The sequence below is a fragment of the Ambystoma mexicanum genome, chromosome 6p (genome assembly GCF_040938575.1).
Source record: "Ambystoma mexicanum isolate Mex_15411 chromosome 6p, UKY_AmexF1_1, whole genome shotgun sequence".
NCBI classification, from domain to species: domain Eukaryota; kingdom Metazoa; phylum Chordata; class Amphibia; order Caudata; family Ambystomatidae; genus Ambystoma; species Ambystoma mexicanum.
The window spans coordinates 813146718-813166325 of record NC_090935.1 but is presented as its reverse complement, the minus strand read 5'-3'; the positions used below and the strand labels follow the sequence as shown (position 1 = coordinate 813166325).

The 19608-nt window shown below is 43.9% G+C and overlaps 1 protein-coding gene across 2 annotated transcripts in view; it reads left to right on the top strand.

Moving 5' to 3' along the window:
• The first annotated feature begins 289 nt into the window (after positions 1-289).
• Positions 290-19608, top strand: part of ST8SIA4 (ST8 alpha-N-acetyl-neuraminide alpha-2,8-sialyltransferase 4) — a 715738-nt gene continuing 696419 nt past the window's right edge. Inside the window, exon 1 of one of the 2 annotated variants that reach the window (XM_069625458.1) lies at positions 290-673. In XM_069625458.1, the coding sequence (XP_069481559.1) occupies positions 558-673 (116 nt within the window). In that variant the 5' untranslated portion in view covers positions 290-557. The remainder of the gene's footprint in view (positions 674-19608) is intronic. The other variant, XM_069625456.1, reaches the window with a different exon arrangement.

Sequence of the window (19608 nt, the reverse complement as noted above, 5' to 3'; positions counted from 1 at the left end):
ACTACAGCACTTGATCCGACCTTGAGCAGGCTCTGTGCATTGCCACCACAGAAAACACCCAAACAATTGTAAACAACCCGCGACCACATAGCAGTTTCTGAGCCAGTTCTTGCTTCTCACTGGAGATCACGGGTGCTGCTGGCACACTGGGTGGCCGCTTCCGCACGTGGTGCCTGTGCTCGTCTGCTGAATGTTTCAAAGTTAAGAAGCAAAACCCGCCTCCGCTTTTGCTCTCATTGGCTGCCCCATTTCTCATCATTTCCCAGCCGAGGAACAGGGAAGTACCAATCAGCGTCTTCTAGTCGCACGCCGGGGCCTGGGCAGGAAGGAGGTGCAATGAGAGCGCGCGCCGCCGCTGCTGCTGCTACTGTTGTGCAACCCCCTGGCAATGACTGCTTGGAAGACAGAGGGGAGGACCCGCTGATCGCCAGACGAGGGAGCTGCACTTGCCGCTCAGTGCCTGGCTTTGCTATTTGTATGTGAGTTGTTTTTTGCTGGAAACAAAAGGAACACGTTTGTGTTAAGGAAAAGCGGCCGTCTTGATTCCTGGCAAAGAAATGCGGTGGCTAAGGAAGAGGTGGACCGTTTGCACAATAAGTATACTTCTTATTTTCTACAAGACTAAAGAGATTGCAAGGACGGAGGACGAACACCAGGAAGCACAACTTAATGGGTAATTTGGCTTGTTTGCGGTTTGGAGAAAGAAAAGGCGTGGTTGCCAATGCGAAGGGGCGCCTGGTGCCAGCTGTGTACATGCTAGCGCGAGTTTACTTTAGCTTGTTTTGTCCAGACAGCGTGAAACTGAAAGAGGGAAGTGGCGGCTGCCTGTGCTGAAAATGCTCTGCTTTTCTCTTCTCTGCAAAATGTGCGTCAGTAACTTGTTGTATCTGAAAGAGCCGCACAGAAATCACGACGTACGTGTGTGTGTGTGTATTTTCAAGACCATGGATAGTGTGTATGAAGGAAGTGGTGGGCGTGACTTGTGACTGGATGTAAACCCAGTGCCGTTATCTCCTACCATAGCCAGGAGGCGGGCGGGGTAATGCCAGATACCAGGCGGGGTAATGCCAGATACCAGCCGCAGGTTTGCGCGGTGCCTGTTAACGTGACACATTCAGCAATGGCCCGGCTGCAGCCGGCTACCTATCTATACCGGCCCCAGCGGGCGGGCTGTAACTGAAGTGGCCACCGACCCCCTCCCCTGAGACCCAATGCCATTCACATGGTGTCTAAGGGGGGCTTGCACGCATTGTGCAAAAGGCATTGTCTTGGTTGCCCTGCCATGCCCATCCGCAGACAGGTCAACAGGCTGCGGGGGCGGCGGGCGCGCCTCCCCCATTTATAACCTTTACTTGGACCGGGCTTTCATTTTTTTCTTTTGCTGGTCGATCTTTTCTTAAAAGAAGAAAGTTCCGCTCTTCTCGCATGCCCTTTCTTGTGCTCGGCCATTGAAAGAGTTGAAAAGAACCCCTCCCCCAGCAGCCCCCTTTCTCCATTCACCTACATTTAAATGCAGTTATTTCTGCACGCTGAATTGGAGCCACAGCGCTCGCGGCGCTAGCACTGGCACGCCGGGGTGGGAGGGGCAGGAACACGCGCGCGCCCCTGGGTGCCCTGCCTCCCCGGGAGAAAGCTTGCATGTGCAGCGCTGAAAGGGCTTTGTTTGCTACACTGTCTCTGCCTTGAATGCCGCGCCTCCACGGCTCTCACCCGATCTGGGCACGCCGGGCATTACTAAAGGGGCAGCAATCGCATGCAGCATCAGAGGTGCTGCGGGCGAATGTGGCCGTGCTGCACGCCCGGGGTCTGGGGATTTAGAGACTGCTGCTCCAGCCCAGTGCACCCCCCCCCCTCCTGACCCTCCGCCTTCTCGGCGTGCACCCCGGGAGTGGAGACGGAGCCCGTCATGCAGATGGCGTGTGACAGCGGCCCAGAAGCCGGGTGGAGGAGATGCGTGCAGACTGAGACAAAAGATACAGACACACCTACAGCACAGCAGAGGAGCGAGGACTGGCTTGTGCTAGCGTGTGTTGCACAGCAGCCGTGTGGCTGGAGAGCGAAGACAGAAGGATGCTAGCACAATGCACCCACCCACCGAGGCTCATAATCAGGGGCAGGGCACAAAGCCACCATGCACAAACATGCACGGAAAGCTCCCCTGCGAGAGTTGTAAATGGAGACCCAAAAATGGAATAGACCGTGATCATTTGCATGGAGGATGTGAATGAGTGCTTCGAAGTACGGGCATGTACAGTGCAGGGGGCGGTGCATACGAGGGTATAAACACAGAACAGACTTAATTAAGCTAACTCCACACAGCTGTGCAGTGTGCACTAAACACGTATGCGTGCATACATACACACAGGCGGTCAGAGACAGGGAGAGGGGACGTCAGCGAAGGGAAGAAAGGAAACGGAGAGAGACAAAGGGGGAAGGAGGCAGAGCTGGGCCGGGGAGATGAGAAGAGCGGCAGACGGAAGAGAGAGGGGCTGCAGAGTGGCATAAAGAAAGAGAGGAGGAGATGGGGGTGAGGTGCGATAAGAGAAAGAGTAGGAGAAATGACAGAGAGAAGGAAAGATGGGATGGGAGAAAGGGACAAGAAAAGAAGAAAATCGAGGGGGGCGTGGGGAAGTGAGTAAAGACCGACCGCAAGTGAGAGACAGGCATAGAGACGGATAATGCGAGATGGAGAAGAGGTCAAGGCAGACAAGGAGCGAGACAGAGGGACAAAGAAACTAAAGTGGTGGCACCAAAATAGAGCAGAAAGCAGAGCTGTAACACTGGAAGAGAGTGGGGATGGATATGGTGTGCGCGAGGGAGAAAAGTAGAGGGGGGATAGAGAGGGGAAGAAGGAAGGGGGCATATTCAGATCAGGGGGGGAATTTGTCTGGAGCACACGCCTTCTGCCCCAAGACAGGTGACGTGCATGGGTCCTGCGTGAAGAAGGTTGAAGGAGACGGAGGGTGTGGAGAAGGGGAGGGGGCAGGTCACATCTGGCCAGGAACTCTCATGTGTCACTAGACGCTCAGATGTGCAGTTTCCTGTTTTCTTTAAATTCCGTAACACTTCAGCCGTCAAGTTCCATTTGCGCAGACAGGAAATCAGATGACACGAGAGAAATAACTTAGCTCACGTGTGGCCGCAGATTCCCGTCAAAATAGCGGGCGTGACTAAGTTCCCCGTGTGCCCCGCTGCTGATGCCGGTAGATTGCATGATTCTGCGGCAACTCGGTCACGACATTGTCTCGGGCACCAATAAAAAAGTGCCCAGAGCTGCAAGTGGCAATTCACTGCTTTCCTGGCAGACCGAGTAGTATTACACAATGGGCCCTTTTTGGTAAAATGTGTCGAAAGTTGTGCATTTTTAAAGAATATTAATTCAGTAACACGGGTCAAAACTACTATCGCATGGTGAAGTAACTTATTAAAATGGCCCACATGGGCCAAAAAAGTGGGCCACTGTGACCACCCCAAAAAATGGCCCATTCTAGCATTTTGTGGTTTTGGTTCGGGCATTGCCCCATAGACCAGTCCGACCCTGGCTGCAGGCTGACTCGTTGTCCCTTTTTGAAAACGTTTAAGAAAAAAAGTGTTAATGAGTGCATCACAAGGGGCTATTGAAGCAATCACGTAATGTTATGAAGTTTTTATATTGCTACAATTCACCACTGTTGTGGTCTCACAGCACCTGTCTTGAGCGGATCACAGCGTATTGTGGTTCCGCCAAGAGTGACCGGCCCTTAGTCTGAGGAGAGAAGAGTGTGAATTTAACTGGCGGACGAGAAAATTAGTAAAGTTTTTGACAGACTTCGGGACAGGTGATGCAGCCAGGAAGCGCTATGTTTGTGATAGTGTGGTGGTGTGAGGGTTTGCTGGAGGGCCGTATGTCAGCACTTGAAGGTGCTGGCTCTATGTGTTGTGTAAGCAATTTGTAGCATCATTGGCCGTTTGCGTGTAAAACCAGTTGAGGTCCTGGCCCTGAGGTGTTGTCAAGCCGCCAATAAAAACACAGGGCTTTGATCTGGTAGAATTGTATAAGGAACAAAGCTTCGCCAAGCCACAAACAAATTCTGACTTATGCTGAAATTCAGGGAACGGGGTGGCGTGTCCAAATGTCAAATAGCCAGTAATGTCCAGAGGGTCCTAATGGATAACTATGGAAAGTTTGGTGGTTCAGGTTGGTGAAACAGTGTGGAATTGTATAAGGAACATGCGATTGCCACAAACTCGCACATTTTCACTTTTGCTGAAATCAGATGTGAAGGCTGGGGTGTCCCGATGTCATGTTGCCAGTAATGTCCAGAGGGTCCTAATAGATGACTTTGTAAAATTTGGTGTAGATTGGAGAAAGGGCTTGGAATTGTATAGGAAACGTTTGTGAAGCCACAAACCCACACATTTTCACTTTTATATACCTGGAAGATTATGACAGACCGTTCTGCTTCTAAGTGCTGTACTGGTAATTCTATTAACCTATTTAATGATACCCTGTGCATGGCCCTAGAACGGGAGAAGAGTTTAGTTGGCCTAGCAGGACTTGAACTTGTGAGTTGATGTCGAATACAGGTCTCTGACGTGAAATCCTAACTAAGGAAACTATGTCACCAGCGTGGTTAGGTCAGGATCGACCCATCTGCACGCAGCACCAGAATTACAGTGACAATAACAAGCATGTTGAGGTCATGTTTAGATGTCAGCTTGCTTTCCTTGTATGGGGTTCATTTATATAGCTGCTTAACCCACCCTAGGAGCATTTTTGGAAAGAAGTTTTAAACTGAATCAGCTGGTGCATAACTTGTATCAATGTTGGGCCTTGGGCTGCAAAAGTACACTCATAACACATGGTCTTTTGTTTTAATTAGTGTAGAGGCCCCACACAATTACCAGCCCACATAGTCTCACACCTGACAGGTGCCCTTGGTCCCATGACAACCAATCACTTTAGAATAGCTTTCTCAAACACAATGTTTTCAGAACACTTTTTTAAACAGTGAGGCATTTTATGAAGAAATTGACATTAAACGCAGGTACCTCACCCCCCGGAATGAAAATAAAGTTAGTGGTTCACCAGCAAGCAGCGTAAAGTCATACAAACAGAACACAAAGCAGGGTGCATTTGTTGATAATACATTGTGAGAGAGTCATTGCATGCATAGTCAGTTACATACAGTGTTTGACAATTGCCAGAATACAATCTATTATAAAGGAGGTACGGTGGATACACGCACACCACATTATGGAGAATAGATATTCACGGCTCTACATGAATCTGTGGGGGGAAGAACAGGGATGGATTGTGAGCCAAAAGAGGCCCTGGAAATAATGTTAAAAGTAGCCCCATAATACACATTTCCAGTAAGGTCAACCCTTTTCCTATTGGAACATTTGGAAATACCACACAAAAGAGGATTAGAGTGCAGTGGCCTACTGGGAAATCTCCAGAGTTCCACCCCTGGAGAAGAAGCAGTCCAGTACCTTATGAGGTGAGCCAGGAGTTGTTTTGGATGGCTGTGTAGATACCGTATGGGGGATTAGTAAGGCAGTGTTTGATCGGCAACTTACAGCCTCAGTACTCAGACCTCCGAACTCTGGGCAAAAGAATACCCACTTCTTGGGGTAACTAATCTGCATGGAGCTAGCAGATAATTGACATATAGGCCCAGCCTGGCATTATCGAAACATGTAAAACACAGCCTCTGTGCCATTTCTCTTTAGCAAGGCCAGAACTCTAAAAGTATTGGTCACACGTTGGGGATCTATCTAGATACATTTAGCTTCCTAAATCCATAGATACGGGATCCTCTGAAGAAGGCTCCAAAAAGATCAACACGCTAAGAAATACCTGCTGTTTGGTACATCGACACAAGCATAGGACATATTAGGTATAGCAACTACATGCAACATTAATGACTGGAAACACCTCTAGAAAAGGCTGTAGAAGAAACTGAGCAAATACACTAAGTGGCACAACACTCAACAGTAAGACACACAAGGGAACTTGAAAAAGATATCCAATTTAAGAGATCCGACAACACCTTCACTAACTACACATTAATAGGACTGTGGCCTTCGGCATGGCCTGCCTATCAGTCCTAGTGTCCAATTACCAGAATGCATAATCAAGCAATGATACAGGGGCAAGACACATGTTATTGAAAGCCCTAATTTCATAATCACTATTTTTGAGGGAAAAATTTTAATATGCAGTCCTGGTCCGTTTAGTATGAACTATAAAGGGAGACATTAAAAGAGACGAACTATTTGGCTTTCAGAAATGCACTAACATAAGCAGTGCTTTGCTAAGTGGTCCAGCCAGCTTTATAACATTTCTCATGGGAAATCCAAGCCGTTCGCCCTCAAATATATCTGTGTTCTGGACATGAGGGTCAGACTTGCCCCTCATGCCCATATAGGTTTGGTACGCCTGGATCACATTCACCCCTCATTTAAAATATAAGTACTCTGGTTACCCCAGTGGGAACTTCGGCAGTAAAACTATATAGGACAACAAAGGCATTCCTGTTGGGAGTATTCACTTTCGCACCTGGAATGATGTGATATATAAACTAATTTGAAATACATCCTTAAAACCATGCATAAAATGGCAATTCTTTTAACTTGTTTTATGCAAAAGAAATGTTTAAATTAGTACTTGCTGTAGGGTACTTACACAAGCATTGCAATAACTATCTCCCTGTTACATGGTCAGACCACCATCTCCTTTGTAGACTAACACCAATCCGTGCTTTCAGAAGGGTGGTTTTCTGAAACCCATTTCTGCTGGTTCACCAAATCATGGGTTGCAAAGACATCTTGCCCCTAGTCAAGGCTCTCTGCTCTGCTGAGTTTGCCAAATAGCTTTGCAATGACCAAACCACACGGTATGATAAAGTGCACGATGGACCCTGCCGAAAAAAAAGGAAACCCAGCATCTCAATTGTCTGAGGTTTTCCAGTGAGCTAAAATTATTCAAATGTAAATTCAAGGCACTAAGGAACAAAATTGGAATGATGGCCTTGCAAACCCCAGATGTATGCAATCGGTGGAGCCAGTGAAACCCAGACTCAGTGACGGAAATAGTCAAAGTGAAAAGCAAAATCCAGCTTCATTAACCTCCAAAATAAATTAGGGACAGTTTACAAGCAATAGGGTTGCAACTCTCAGAGTTCTCATACAAAACAGTACCTTTTAAACCAAAAAGACGTCACAAAGACGACATCATACTACAAAATCCATGCGATGAGGGAATAGGTTAGGGGAATTTGATTTGATTTTGATTTGATTTATTGATTTATAGAGCGCTTTACACCAAGGCGCTGTACAGTGGAACAACATTATACATAATAACTTCAACAATGTAACAGATGAAGCAAAATTATATCATGAATCATTCGATAAAACAGTGAAAAGAGAAATTGACTGAAGGGGAGAGGGAACAGGGAGTGGGATTAGGCAGGTGGGGGAGGGCGTGGTGGAGAGTTAGAAGAGGGAAATTGAAGAGAGGAGGGTAGGAGAGGGGAGAGGAAAATCAAGGGGAAGAAAGAGGGGGGAGGGGGAAGCAGAGAGGGTAGAGGGGGAGGTTTCAGGGAGGAGAATGGATAAGGAGGGATTTAAGGAAAGTACGGAAAGAGGGGAAGGTCGTGGAGGAGCGGATTGTGAGAGGGAGTGAGCTCCAGTGTAGGGGTGCGAGGAGTTGGAAGGAGCGGAAACGGGAGGAAGCACAGGGGGATGGAGGTACGGTGAGAAGGAAGTGGTCAGCAGAGCGAAGGGAACGGGAGGGGGAGTAGAAGGAGAGAAGGGAGGAGAGATAAGGAGGAGCAAGACCATGGTGGGATTTAAAGACAAGACAGAGAAAGTAAAATTTAAGCTGTGAGTGAAATGGTAGCCAGCCAAGGTAAGAGAGCGAGGTAGAGATGGAGTCACGGGAGGTGAGGAGACAAAGGGTGCGAACAGCAGAGTGGTAGATGGATTTAAGGGGGGCAAGATGAGATGCTGGTAGTCCAAAGAGAAGAGAGGAGCAATAGAAGAGGCGAGAAAAGATGAGAGAGGAGATTATGAGTTTGGTTGCGTGGAAAGTGGAAATTGACTACATATAGACTATATGTGTTAAACGTTGATTGGGTTACATATATCTGACAGCTCCACCTAGAACCACCTCTAAATTGATAATAGTAAATACATGCCATCTCTAAAATATGCTCACACATACATATAGAAGACACCAGGACATTTGTTAAAACAGCTTGGAAGTTTACCCTGGTAACGTACCATACAAATAAACCGGAAAACATTGTTTAAGGCCAGTCGTACATAGCAGCTCCCCACCGCTAGATGACTTCTAAAACACAAGTGCAGGTCTGACTATAACGAGCAAGATTTACATTAATTGCTAGGAAAAGTGTATCTCTAATGTAGAGAGACACTTAAGAAATGGATAAGATGGATATGTTGATCAAGAAAGCTGCTATCAAATACACATGACCACTCCAACAGACCGAAAATAGAGCCTAAATAATTGGTTTTGGTAGAAGACAACCTCTACAATCAAGTTGTCGTTTTTTCAAATTTGAATGGTTAGCCTAATGAGAAGACATTTTTCTGCCAAGCTGTTAGAAAGTTCAAGCTGGCAGGCTAATTCAAAGTAAGAAAAGGGTGCAGATTCTGAAACACTGATCGGTGCAGGAGACATGGCCGAAGAGGTAGGCATTCGAATGATAAGCTTATAAAAAAGTGCAGCAGAGGCTAACAAACTGCATTTGTACGAAGGTGGCTGGAAGTAAATTGCCATTTGGGATCTTGTTAATTGATAGACGTTCTTCAAGTGTGTCACGTGTGATGAGATCATGTTTGAAATTATTTCACCCTGCATTTTTGGGGATTTTAGCTCATTTTAATGTGAGTCTCATGGTTTTCTTTACCACTGGGGATTTACTTGATCCATTCCCTTTGAAGTCTTTAACTTATAATTATTCTGCACCTGGTTTTCAAAGACTGTTTGTTCTTTTAATTAATCTAAGAATGTATGGCTTGTGCCTTGGGAGTTATAATCTGTATTTCAGTGGATTCAACATTTTGAGTTCTCGTGAAGCTTGAGGCCTTTCGTTTACTTCAATGCGTGCTGTGGCATCCATTTTGGAAAAGATGGCTACCCACTACTATCTTGTTTCTATGTTAATGAGCTTTATACATGTGTTGTTCACGTTGCATTGAGTTTATAGATTGCTTATGTTAGTATTCTTCATATCTAAATGGATGCAATCAATATTCTTTGTGTGTGTAAGTGCATATTTGACCTAGTGTTCGTTCTTCATGGTGCGTGCATATTTGCTTCGTGTCAAATGCATGCACATGTGTGGTTTCACTAAAAACTTGCCTATTCTTACCATTTGTTTCTATTCTGATGTACCTGTGTGGCATATGGGCAGTTCGGCGGTCTTAGTGAATAATGTTTCTCAACATAGGGTTGGGGAGGGGCAGTAGCTATGGGTGACGTTTTCATCTGTCCCTCAACATTCACCCCTCTGGTTGAGTCCCCGACCACACCCTCGTTCATGTCCTCCCCCGTATAGGGTATTTTGGGGGTCCTTATTTTAGTCACTTCCCTGAGGTTGCCTGCACATCTAACATGTTTGTCCACACCTCAGGTCACATAGCAGCACTCGAATTGCAATATATCCATCACCCAATATAGTTACTAGGGTCTTGGGGTTAAGTACATATTGATCCTGGAGGGATAATAGGGCTTTTCCTTACGTGAGCAGGAGGTAGATCATCGATATGTGTATGCTCATGAACCTGAGCATTCAGTTTTATCACTATTTCCATTCCAACTGCTTGGCAGCCTTCTTGCAACTGTTTATTGCTTTTCTTAAAACAGTAGTATGAATACTACTATGGCTATCAATATTCTGAATGCATTCGCTAGCCAGGTGGGTATCCATGAGAACAAATATCTGAACCAATCATCATTTTCAGTTTCATCAACTTCCTCCAACATCTTTGTGTGCAATTTTGTTAATGTGGCTCTGGCCTCTGTGAGGGTTCAATTTTCTCCATCATGGGAAGGTATGTGCGTGCAGCACGGCCCGATTTTTGCACACATGCCACCCTCCATGGCCGTTTTCAAATTGAAGACATATCTGTTCTGGAGGGTCATAAATATTATGGCCCTCATTTCCTCTTTTATGGCATTAAACCCGTTCATGGTTGCATGTATTGTTTGTAGCAACTCCCATCTGGTTTTTTGTAACCATTTTGTATTCCTTGCTGCCTCGAAACCGGGATTAACAAAAGATGTAAAGAAGACTGCCGTCCTGCTGAACAGTTTATGCTCATCCGGTATATCATCATAGGCCTCTACTTTTTTGACTGAGAAATAATTTTCTCGTCTACTGCCTTTCTCTTGTTTCTTAGGTGTCACCAATTTGTACTTCACTCTGGGGTACTACTAGAGCTGGTGTATTTATGAGTGCTATGGTACATAGGTATCCCCAATTTGGAAGCAATTGCATATAAGCCTTGGAGCCCAATAGTGGTCCATTAATACTGCTGTCCCTACTTTCATGCCTTCTACATCGAAAATGCGTCTGCACCTGGTATTCTTTCCAACTTGTGCTGCACCATTATTTCAGAAGCATTGGGTAGCATTTTTCAGGGGTACTATCTGTACTGGTTCCTGCTCATTATGGACGCATGTGAGTAACTTTGTGATTTTGGGCCATACTCCGAGACGTGATTTATTTGCTTTTAGCATGACCTCTTCCCACTACTCCAAGAGTGCTAGTCCTTTGTACACCACCAATCCTTCGGACCATCCCTCTAGTGTGAGTACTGTACCTTTTATTTGTAACTGGCCTCTTTCCCAACATCCAGGTATTTCCTTTTCTTATCGTTGCACTGCAGCATTTTACTGTCTTCTATTCTAATTCCTGCTCCATTGGTTTCGGATGGCATATATTTTATCACCTTGATATGATATGATATGATATGGTATTTGTAACGCGCCTATACACAAGTGTTTCAAGGCGCGACGAGGCAGGGAGGGAGGGAAACAAGGGGAAGACAGACAAACGATCCTACTAGGCCAGGTGTCATTCAGATCGGGCAAGTGCAGAGGTAAGGGGAAAAGGAGAAAGTGCAGGGGGAGGAGGTGGGGGGGAAAGTGCAGTACACGGTAAGTAGCCTAATAAAATAATAAATAATAAATAAAAGGGCCAGCTGGTGGCAAGTGCGGGGTAAGTGCAGAGCAAGTGCTAGGAAGGGGGCTGTAGGGATACAGTGACAGTCCCACAGTGCAGGGGGAGCCAGGGAGGCAGTGCAAGTGGAGAGTGGCTGGGCCCTGGACCGAGGTCGCTGAGAGTGGCCAAGATGCAGGTTTAGTGCAGAATTTCAGTGGGGAGTTAGGCAGGTTTAGCAGGGGAGAGGGAGAGAGAAGGCAGAAGCGAAGAGGAAGGTTTTGAGGTGCTTCCGGAACCGGAGATGGTTCTCCTCAAGTTTCAGGGAGGCAGGAAGGCTGTTCCAGAGGGAGGCCCCTGCTGCGGAGAGAGATCTACCCCCAGCTCGTTGTGCACCTTGTGCTGTGTCTCGGTGTTTATCATCATCTTCAACTCTTGTATGTATTTACCCTCCTGTGGGGACTTCGCTTTGTTCATCCACACTAGTGAAACCATCTGAACCTGACATTGCCCTCTAGTCATACAAAGTGCACAGTGCGTTAGGCAATGTGCTCTGTTCGCAGGTACTTCTTTTGCTATAAAAACTCGGCAAGCACTCAAGGCATAGGGGATAAGAGAGCACACATAACAGCTCTCATCAGATGTCTCTCTCCTCACTTAGCTCATGTGCTGATAACACACATTATTAGTTACTTGAGTGGGTTCGGTCATATATGTGTTCATGTGCTCAATATTATCTGTCACACTTCTTTTCAATCTCTTCATATGCTTGGCTACTACAGGACATTCTTGGGTAACCATTTCATTACCATTGTGATGGGAGTTAGAGTGCTATATACTGGTCTGGTCACATTATAAAAGACCAACTCTCTCGGTGCCATTAGAATGATAAAATAAAGGCTACAAAATGTAAAATATTTTGCTATGAGCATTATTGCTAATGTATCAACCTCACCATCATTTTTGCACCTCAGCTATCACATTTAGCAATACACTCCGATTTTTGGGGATTGCTCATTTAATATTGCAGCAACTGCTATTTTCTGTCTGTGCACTCAACTTGTGATATATATTGGTTTTACAATCAGGCACATACTAGCCTCATAATTTCAGTAAATTAGGATGGAGTTTAATAATCATATTCTTTTTTGTAAAAATCTCTTGTTGATTAAACAAATAAATAAAAAAAAGAAAAAATGATATTCTATGAGCAGCGTATATAGTACCGATCAACACATGTGCACTGATGCACTTTTTGTTTTCTCTATGACAGGGTTTGTTGACATTCTGATGTCACACACATTTTTACGTGTGACGTCATGTTTTTTACGGCCTCTGCATAGGAGGTTTATACAAACAACATGGCAGCCGGGTTTTTCTCTTTGGATACATGCCATTTGTGGCTGTGAACATGTGAATGGGATCTAACCCTGTCAATTATCTCTTTTGTGCTCTGCTATTTATGGACCACTAACCAGGTAACTGAGGTTATTTAACATTGTTGTCCGTGACATTGTTTCTTTCTTTTCTATATTATTTTTTGATACTCGGGTAAGATGTTTGGAATCCAAAGGCCTTCTAACAGCCAATACATTTGTTGAATATAATATAGGTCTTTGCGTACTAGCTCGATGGCGTCTAACGCCACAACAAATCAGAGAATTATGATTAATGGAAGTTATGTACACAGACACTCAAAATGCTTCTCATATAATCACCAAGGGCGCATGGATATATCGAATATATAGTGAATAAGCAGAGTGTGCAATATCTGATGGCACAGTATGGCTAATAAGGAGATGTGGATAATGTTTTACTTCATATTTAACCATCACAAGGTGGGATGGTGTCTCACCATGATTTAGTATATCATTTTTCAATTTATTACAGGACGGTTGAACAATATCTGCTAAACAACATCCACATTTGAAGTGCAAGTTATATCTACTATACATATTAAGATTAGGACAAATATTTAAGGTATGATGACTTTTCCCCAAAGATTATTGGAAGTACATTGGAAATCTTTTTTGCTCTATTACGTGTTTATGAGGCCATTGTAAGGTTCATAACAGATCATATTACTCACCTTTCAGAATTACAAAGACTGACTTCCAGTTTGGGGCAAGCCTCCCATAAAGATCACTCATTCATTTTCTATCTGGCTAATGTTTTAGCTAGTCATATTCTCTGATTTAAGGGGTAATATCCGTATGATTATTTCTAATTTCAATCATGCATGGCATTTGTCTCTAGTACACATTACATTGTCTTTATCACATCTCATGGTTACCCACATAACTGTCTAACACACAAGGGTGGATCAGTGTTTCTGCACACTAGATTTTCTGTCAATGATCTGAGGTTAACAAGACATATACATCTAATATGTTTTTTATTCTTTTACAAGTTACACAACATTATGTTTGTTGTTTTTCAAGATGTGATAATAATAGCGATCATTATTTGAGTTTTTTCTTCTCTCTTCTCTGATATTCTTACCATGATGCGGGTCCCTTTATCGTTTGCAACTTCTGATGTGGTATGTGCAATTCATTTCATCATATAAAAAAAATGTGTTGCTTTCCAATATGCTTTGACATGAATCTTATATTTTTATGCTTGGTATTCAACATGTTTTCTACATTTGGAATAATGTTTATTTGCTAATTATAATATTACACAGCCTTGATAACGACCAAGCTGGTCGGAACACGTGTCTGCTGTTTCTAGAAATAGATGGAATAAATACAATTTATCTCAAAGAATATGCATATGGACGGACTGGTCTTTTAATAGACATTGAAAGTTATATTTGTTCAAAAAGCACGTTTTACTGTGCGTGAATATTATCTCTGAACCTCATTTTGCTACTTTTGCAAATATTTAGAAATATTATTTCTTCTACGTGCCAAAAGTGAATATCTAACAATATTGAAAAATCCCATTGTTTTCACCCCCAGAAAGTTTTGTCCGTTTCTTCAGAAGTCAATGTTCACAGGAACATTTTGTTAATACGGCAAGAAAAGTTATTTAGAAATAAAATAGGTTTTTACATTCATTACTAGCACAGCAAGGCTAACGTTCCGCAATCCTAAACAAGGATATGTGTTCACTAGATAAAATAAAGCCATACAAAACTTAATTGTCAGGGGAAGCATTCACTATATATTTGTTTTTCAAAGTTTGAATGTCAATTTCTGTTTCGCACAAGTATCTCGATAAACATGTTTGTTCAGTCCTTGTGTGTCTTTAGCGAATCAATGTGTTTCTTATTCTTTTTGCTGCTGATTAGTTCTTGCCATGGAACAGGTCTGGACTCTTCTTGTTTCCTCTTCACCTTCATGCTCCAAGCTGGCAGGCATGGGGGTCTCTCCTTTGTAGATTTTGACATCACTGAGGTTGATCAAGGCTCTTCTTCCCTGGAACTTCACTGCTGTCAGAGTAACTGCTTCCAGCACGAATGGGCTGTTGAAGCATGGCTGATGACACATCCTACAGAACCATTTGCAGAGGACTTTATCCCCTGGTAATAACACTAGGTTCCTGATTCACAGAGTGTTTTCCTATGGGATTGCGTCATTATAAAACGCTTCTGTGAATCAGGCTCTAAGGGATTTTGCAATGTTGCTGGTTCAACTTGTTCAGTATCTTCATCACTCTTCTTCGACTCCCCCTGCTGCACTCGAAGCTGTTGAGACATACATTTAACAGACTCTGCTATAGCCGTGAAACAATCATGCAACTCAGTACCCAATACAGTAGATACACTTTCTGCGTCAGTGAGAGCTTGATTGGCAGAAGCAAGGGATGTGCCCATGCAGCGTCCCGTCACCAGCTCATGTGAAGTCAGGTGATGGTCTGAGCCGGGCTGATTGGGTAATAAATAATGATAAAGGAAGACAATGGAGTCAGCCTGTTTTCAGTGTCACTTTTAGTTTGGCAATGCGCTCCACTAGGAGGCCGTTGAGGGGTTTGCACATGCCGTTTACTTGTGGGTGATAACCAGACAAAAAATGTATGCGTAATACCCAACCAAATTGTGTTATATTCAAATACTTCATTTACAAAATGCGGTCCATTGTCGGATCAGAGTAGTTTGCACAATCCCCACCTTGGTAAGACCTCACATTCAAGGAACGTGGCATTAGGATGTGTGCATAGACCTGCTTCAATCCTTTGGGAAGGAAAAAGGACACACGATTACTAACATGTACCTGTAGCGGTTACAAATTTGGATCAAGTCTACATAGTCTATATGCAAATGCTGAAATGGTCCCGTAGAACAGGGTATTGCTTCTCTCACTGTTTGGTAAGTGTGTCCAGCAGTGAATTGTTGGCAAGTCAGACAATTTATAACATTTGTGACATGCCCAGTCAGGTTGGGGACCCACCAGTTATCCACAATCAATGCTGCAAGGCATTCTCTAGATGTGTGTGCTGCGTAATGCAGTTGGTATAATGCTATTTTAAGCGGTTCTAAAGGCCTAACTGGTTTCCCAGTGATGTCCTGCTGCCATATTGCATCTGTGGGAGACAGTGAGCACCCCCTTTGTTTCCATAATTCCTTCTCTTCTGGTGGTGCTCTTCCCTATAATTCAATAATCTGTGCTATGGGCAATGTACTAAACCCCCCTTTTATTTCAAAATTGTATACATGTGTGTGTTTATTCGGTGCTGCCTCAAATTCAGATATTTTGGGGAAATATGCTGCTCTTTTGGCATCAAGTAAATCAAGTCTATGCCTCTAGTGTGAGCTGCGCACCTCACCATGGCGATGGCCAATGGGAGTTGTAGTGCATCTGTGAGCCTATCCAATAATGGCACATGCTGCACTGGCATGCTATCTGCGCATTAGAAACACCTCCTTTTCCAACATGAAGGTCCTGCATGTACTGTTGATGTCATGTAGGCACCTACTACTGTCTCAAATGTATCAGTCACTTTTGCTTTTATCACTGCGGTCTCACTGTGTCATTGACTCGTGCTCTGGTCTATCGAAGAGGACCCGTCAGTGAAGAGAATCTTCCCCCTTCCTAGGGAATTTTCTTTAACATCTGGTATCTCATCATAATATTCAGTACACTTTGTGCAATCGTGCATGTTGTCTCCCTCCTTCACTGGTTCTGCTATGAATCGTGTTGGATTTACCACTCAGCACCTGACAATTTTGATTGATTGGTTGGATATAATAATTTCGTACCCAGAGTCTCTCTGTGTGGTCAGTGTACTTTTGGGCTTTTCATGGATTGCAAATAGGGCATGTTCCACATATAATGTTATTGCACATCCCTTGGTTATGCTAGCAGATTTCTCATTCGCAAAGGCTACTGCGGTCAGTGCTTGTTCTCATGGGTGTGGTGCTAATTGCTAATTTCAATTCATCAAACGCATCTATCATTTCACCTGTCCAGGCAATGTCACTGTTTTCTTTCTGTGCTTCTTTAAGTGCCTTTAAAAGTGGCCTCACATATGTGTTGTAATCAAAGACTCATGCCCCGCAATACTGACAAAGTCCTAGGAATTGTTGTAATCCTTCAACTGTATCTGGCCTGGGTGTCTTCAGAATTAACCAATTATAATTGCTTCTTCTGTTTCAGGGGGTACCTTTCATCCTTCCTGTGATATTAGGTGGCCTATGTATAGGACTTCTTCCTGACAATATTGCATCCTGAGTGCTCGGAGAGTGCCTTTGGGTGGTAGCGGTGCATGGTATAAATCAACACAACATAACATCTCTTTGTCAGCCTTGTAACCTTTCTCTGCTAACACTGTCATCAGCTGTACTGATTTGTTTCTGCACTGTTCCCCCGTTCCGCTGCACACTAGAATGTCATCTATGTATTGAACTACTGTGCTGTCAGGCTGTACGTTCCGCAAATCCATCTGCAGCACTCGGTGGAAGACTGAGGGGGACTTGCTGTACCCCTGGGGCAAATGAGTATGTTTTAGCTTAATCCCACAATAGGTAAACAAGGTCAAATCTTGGGACTCTTCATGGAGTCGGATCGTAAAGAAAACATTCTTTAAAAACATTCACTGTAAAATATTTAGCTTTGGATGGGATATTACACAATATTGTGGCAGGGTTTGGGACCAATAGGAACTCGACTTCAACACTATTGTTCAGGGGGCGTAAATCCTGAATGAACCTCCATGACCCACCTCCCCTGTTGATTTTTTAATTGGGTTCACAGCTATGTTACATTGGGGTTCTGATGGCACCATCACCAGTCTGGTGCAACTTATAGGATGGAACACATCAAGTGCCTCTATGGGCTGTCCTATTGCGGATTCCTGTGCCGGTAAAAGGATTCCCTCCCACTACTGTCACACCCCCTATTCTAGGAGTGGGCGTCTGTGGCAATATGTACGCATTCTACAGCCCCACTGAATTCTGTTGTACAGGTGCTTGCGTCTGCATTGGTAACTGCTGTGCCTGCACTGGTGCTTACTGTGTTTGCATTGGTGCTTGTTGCATTTGGGTCGGCATTCCTTGTTGTGTGGATTGTATTTGTACTGCTTGTGTCTGGTACTGCATGTGATCTTGAGCATAATATTCAGGTGGCTCTGTGCTATATGGTGGGGGATATGTGTTCCCCCCTCTTGGATCAGCTGCCGGCCAATTCAGTTGCATCCCCCTCTGATTCTGCATAAGCCCCATATTACCACTTGTCCAACATTGCTGTGTCTGCTCTCCAAAACTTGCTTGCCCTCCATTAAACCCCCCTCCCTGTGGAGCCTGAAGTCCACACCCTCTACCTCTGGGCAATGCTTCTCGCCCTTGTGGGAAATAATTATACTCTCCTCTTCCTACAAAATTCCTGTTAGCTGTGCCCATTGTGTATGGAACCCTTCTCCACTTGTCAATACTTCCCCTTCCACTGAGCTCTGACAGCTTTTTCTGAACTAACTTTGCCCCCTCCATCTTCCTCTCTTCAACTTTCTTTCTTTCTGTCTTTTTCTTAGTATAGCCGACAATGGCGAACAATTATCAGCTGAATCTATGGCCATGGCTTCGCTTCCATTTCCACAATCGTTCTCAACTGTCTTTGTACTGGTTTGGGTAGCCCGTGGCATAATATATGATAAAAAACAGTTATGTGTTAGTTCTATGGTTCTCTCATTTCTAGTCGCCATTTCTTCAGAATTTCCTGAATATATATCACTGGGTCTTCACCTGCTCTAATTTTGCGCGTCATAATAGCACTCGTATGGGATGAGTTTGGGTACTTAGTTTGCCTTGCCTACACTACCTAAGAGAAATGCACTCAACCCATAACAACGGATGACACAAATGAAATGCGCTTTATGTAAAATGGTGCATGTCACCACATGCCCGCTTTCCTTGGCACACTGCTGTCAACCAGAGGCCAGCCATGCACAGTTTAACTTTTATTTGACATGTATTGCAAACAAAGTAAATGTTAAATAAAAGTTTCAAACATCCCCCTGCAAATGGTATCCTTTCCAAAAATCGACTTCACTATGCTAGTGGGTTTGCGAACCCTGGTTGAATGTCTGTAAAATGTAAAAGGTTAGCTGTATGAATGGACATAATAAAATAATAATTTTAAATAAGCTCTGACAACAGTTTGGCCTTCTGTCTCCCTCAGGTGCTAATATATCATGCAATCACATTCACAGAGCAAAGCGAGGTCTGGAGGCTTACTACAGTGCATGGTATTGCAGTAGATTTGTAGATGTACAGACTGGTTGTAACTATTAATCACTAGTTTGTGTAAAGACCTAACTAGCTTTGTGAATTCACTATGCAAGACAAAAGAAAGTAAGAAACTAAACAGATTGGATGGCAAAGCAGGCAGAGAACTGGCCACACTACAAAGAATATTTTAGTTTGTGCCATTTCACTTTCGGAGTAGGTGGTATAAAGCAACATAGTGATAAGATGTCAAGAAGTAAGGGATCAGCTCAAGGGTTGAGCACCAGTTGCACAGATGCATGCAACCAGCATGTAACAGAACTAGGTTTTCCATCAATAGCATTTGGCTATGTGATCATGTACGTTTTCAAAACTGTTCACTCGTCAATATGATGGCTCTATCCCGACAAAATGAAATATAGATGACACCATGAGATTTAGATACACTAACCTAAATTTTAATGAAAAGCATGTAGACAGAGCAGTGCTTTACAGTAGCAATACTGTAATAACGCATTATGTAATGGCTTACATGTTTAAGAATGGAATTACATGACTGTCTTTTAAAGAAAATAAAGTTAACACCTACTGCCAGACAGGAAATAGATAGCTTAAAAAAAGTATCCTGCCAATTTACTTCAGGTTTGCAATTATTTGAAAAATCTTGTCTAGCACTCCCACACAGGCCTTTGGCACTTAAGAGTGGAGGAGATGATTACTGCAGCACTTTCTCCATACATTAGCCCCTTTGAACTCGCACATAGAAAAGAG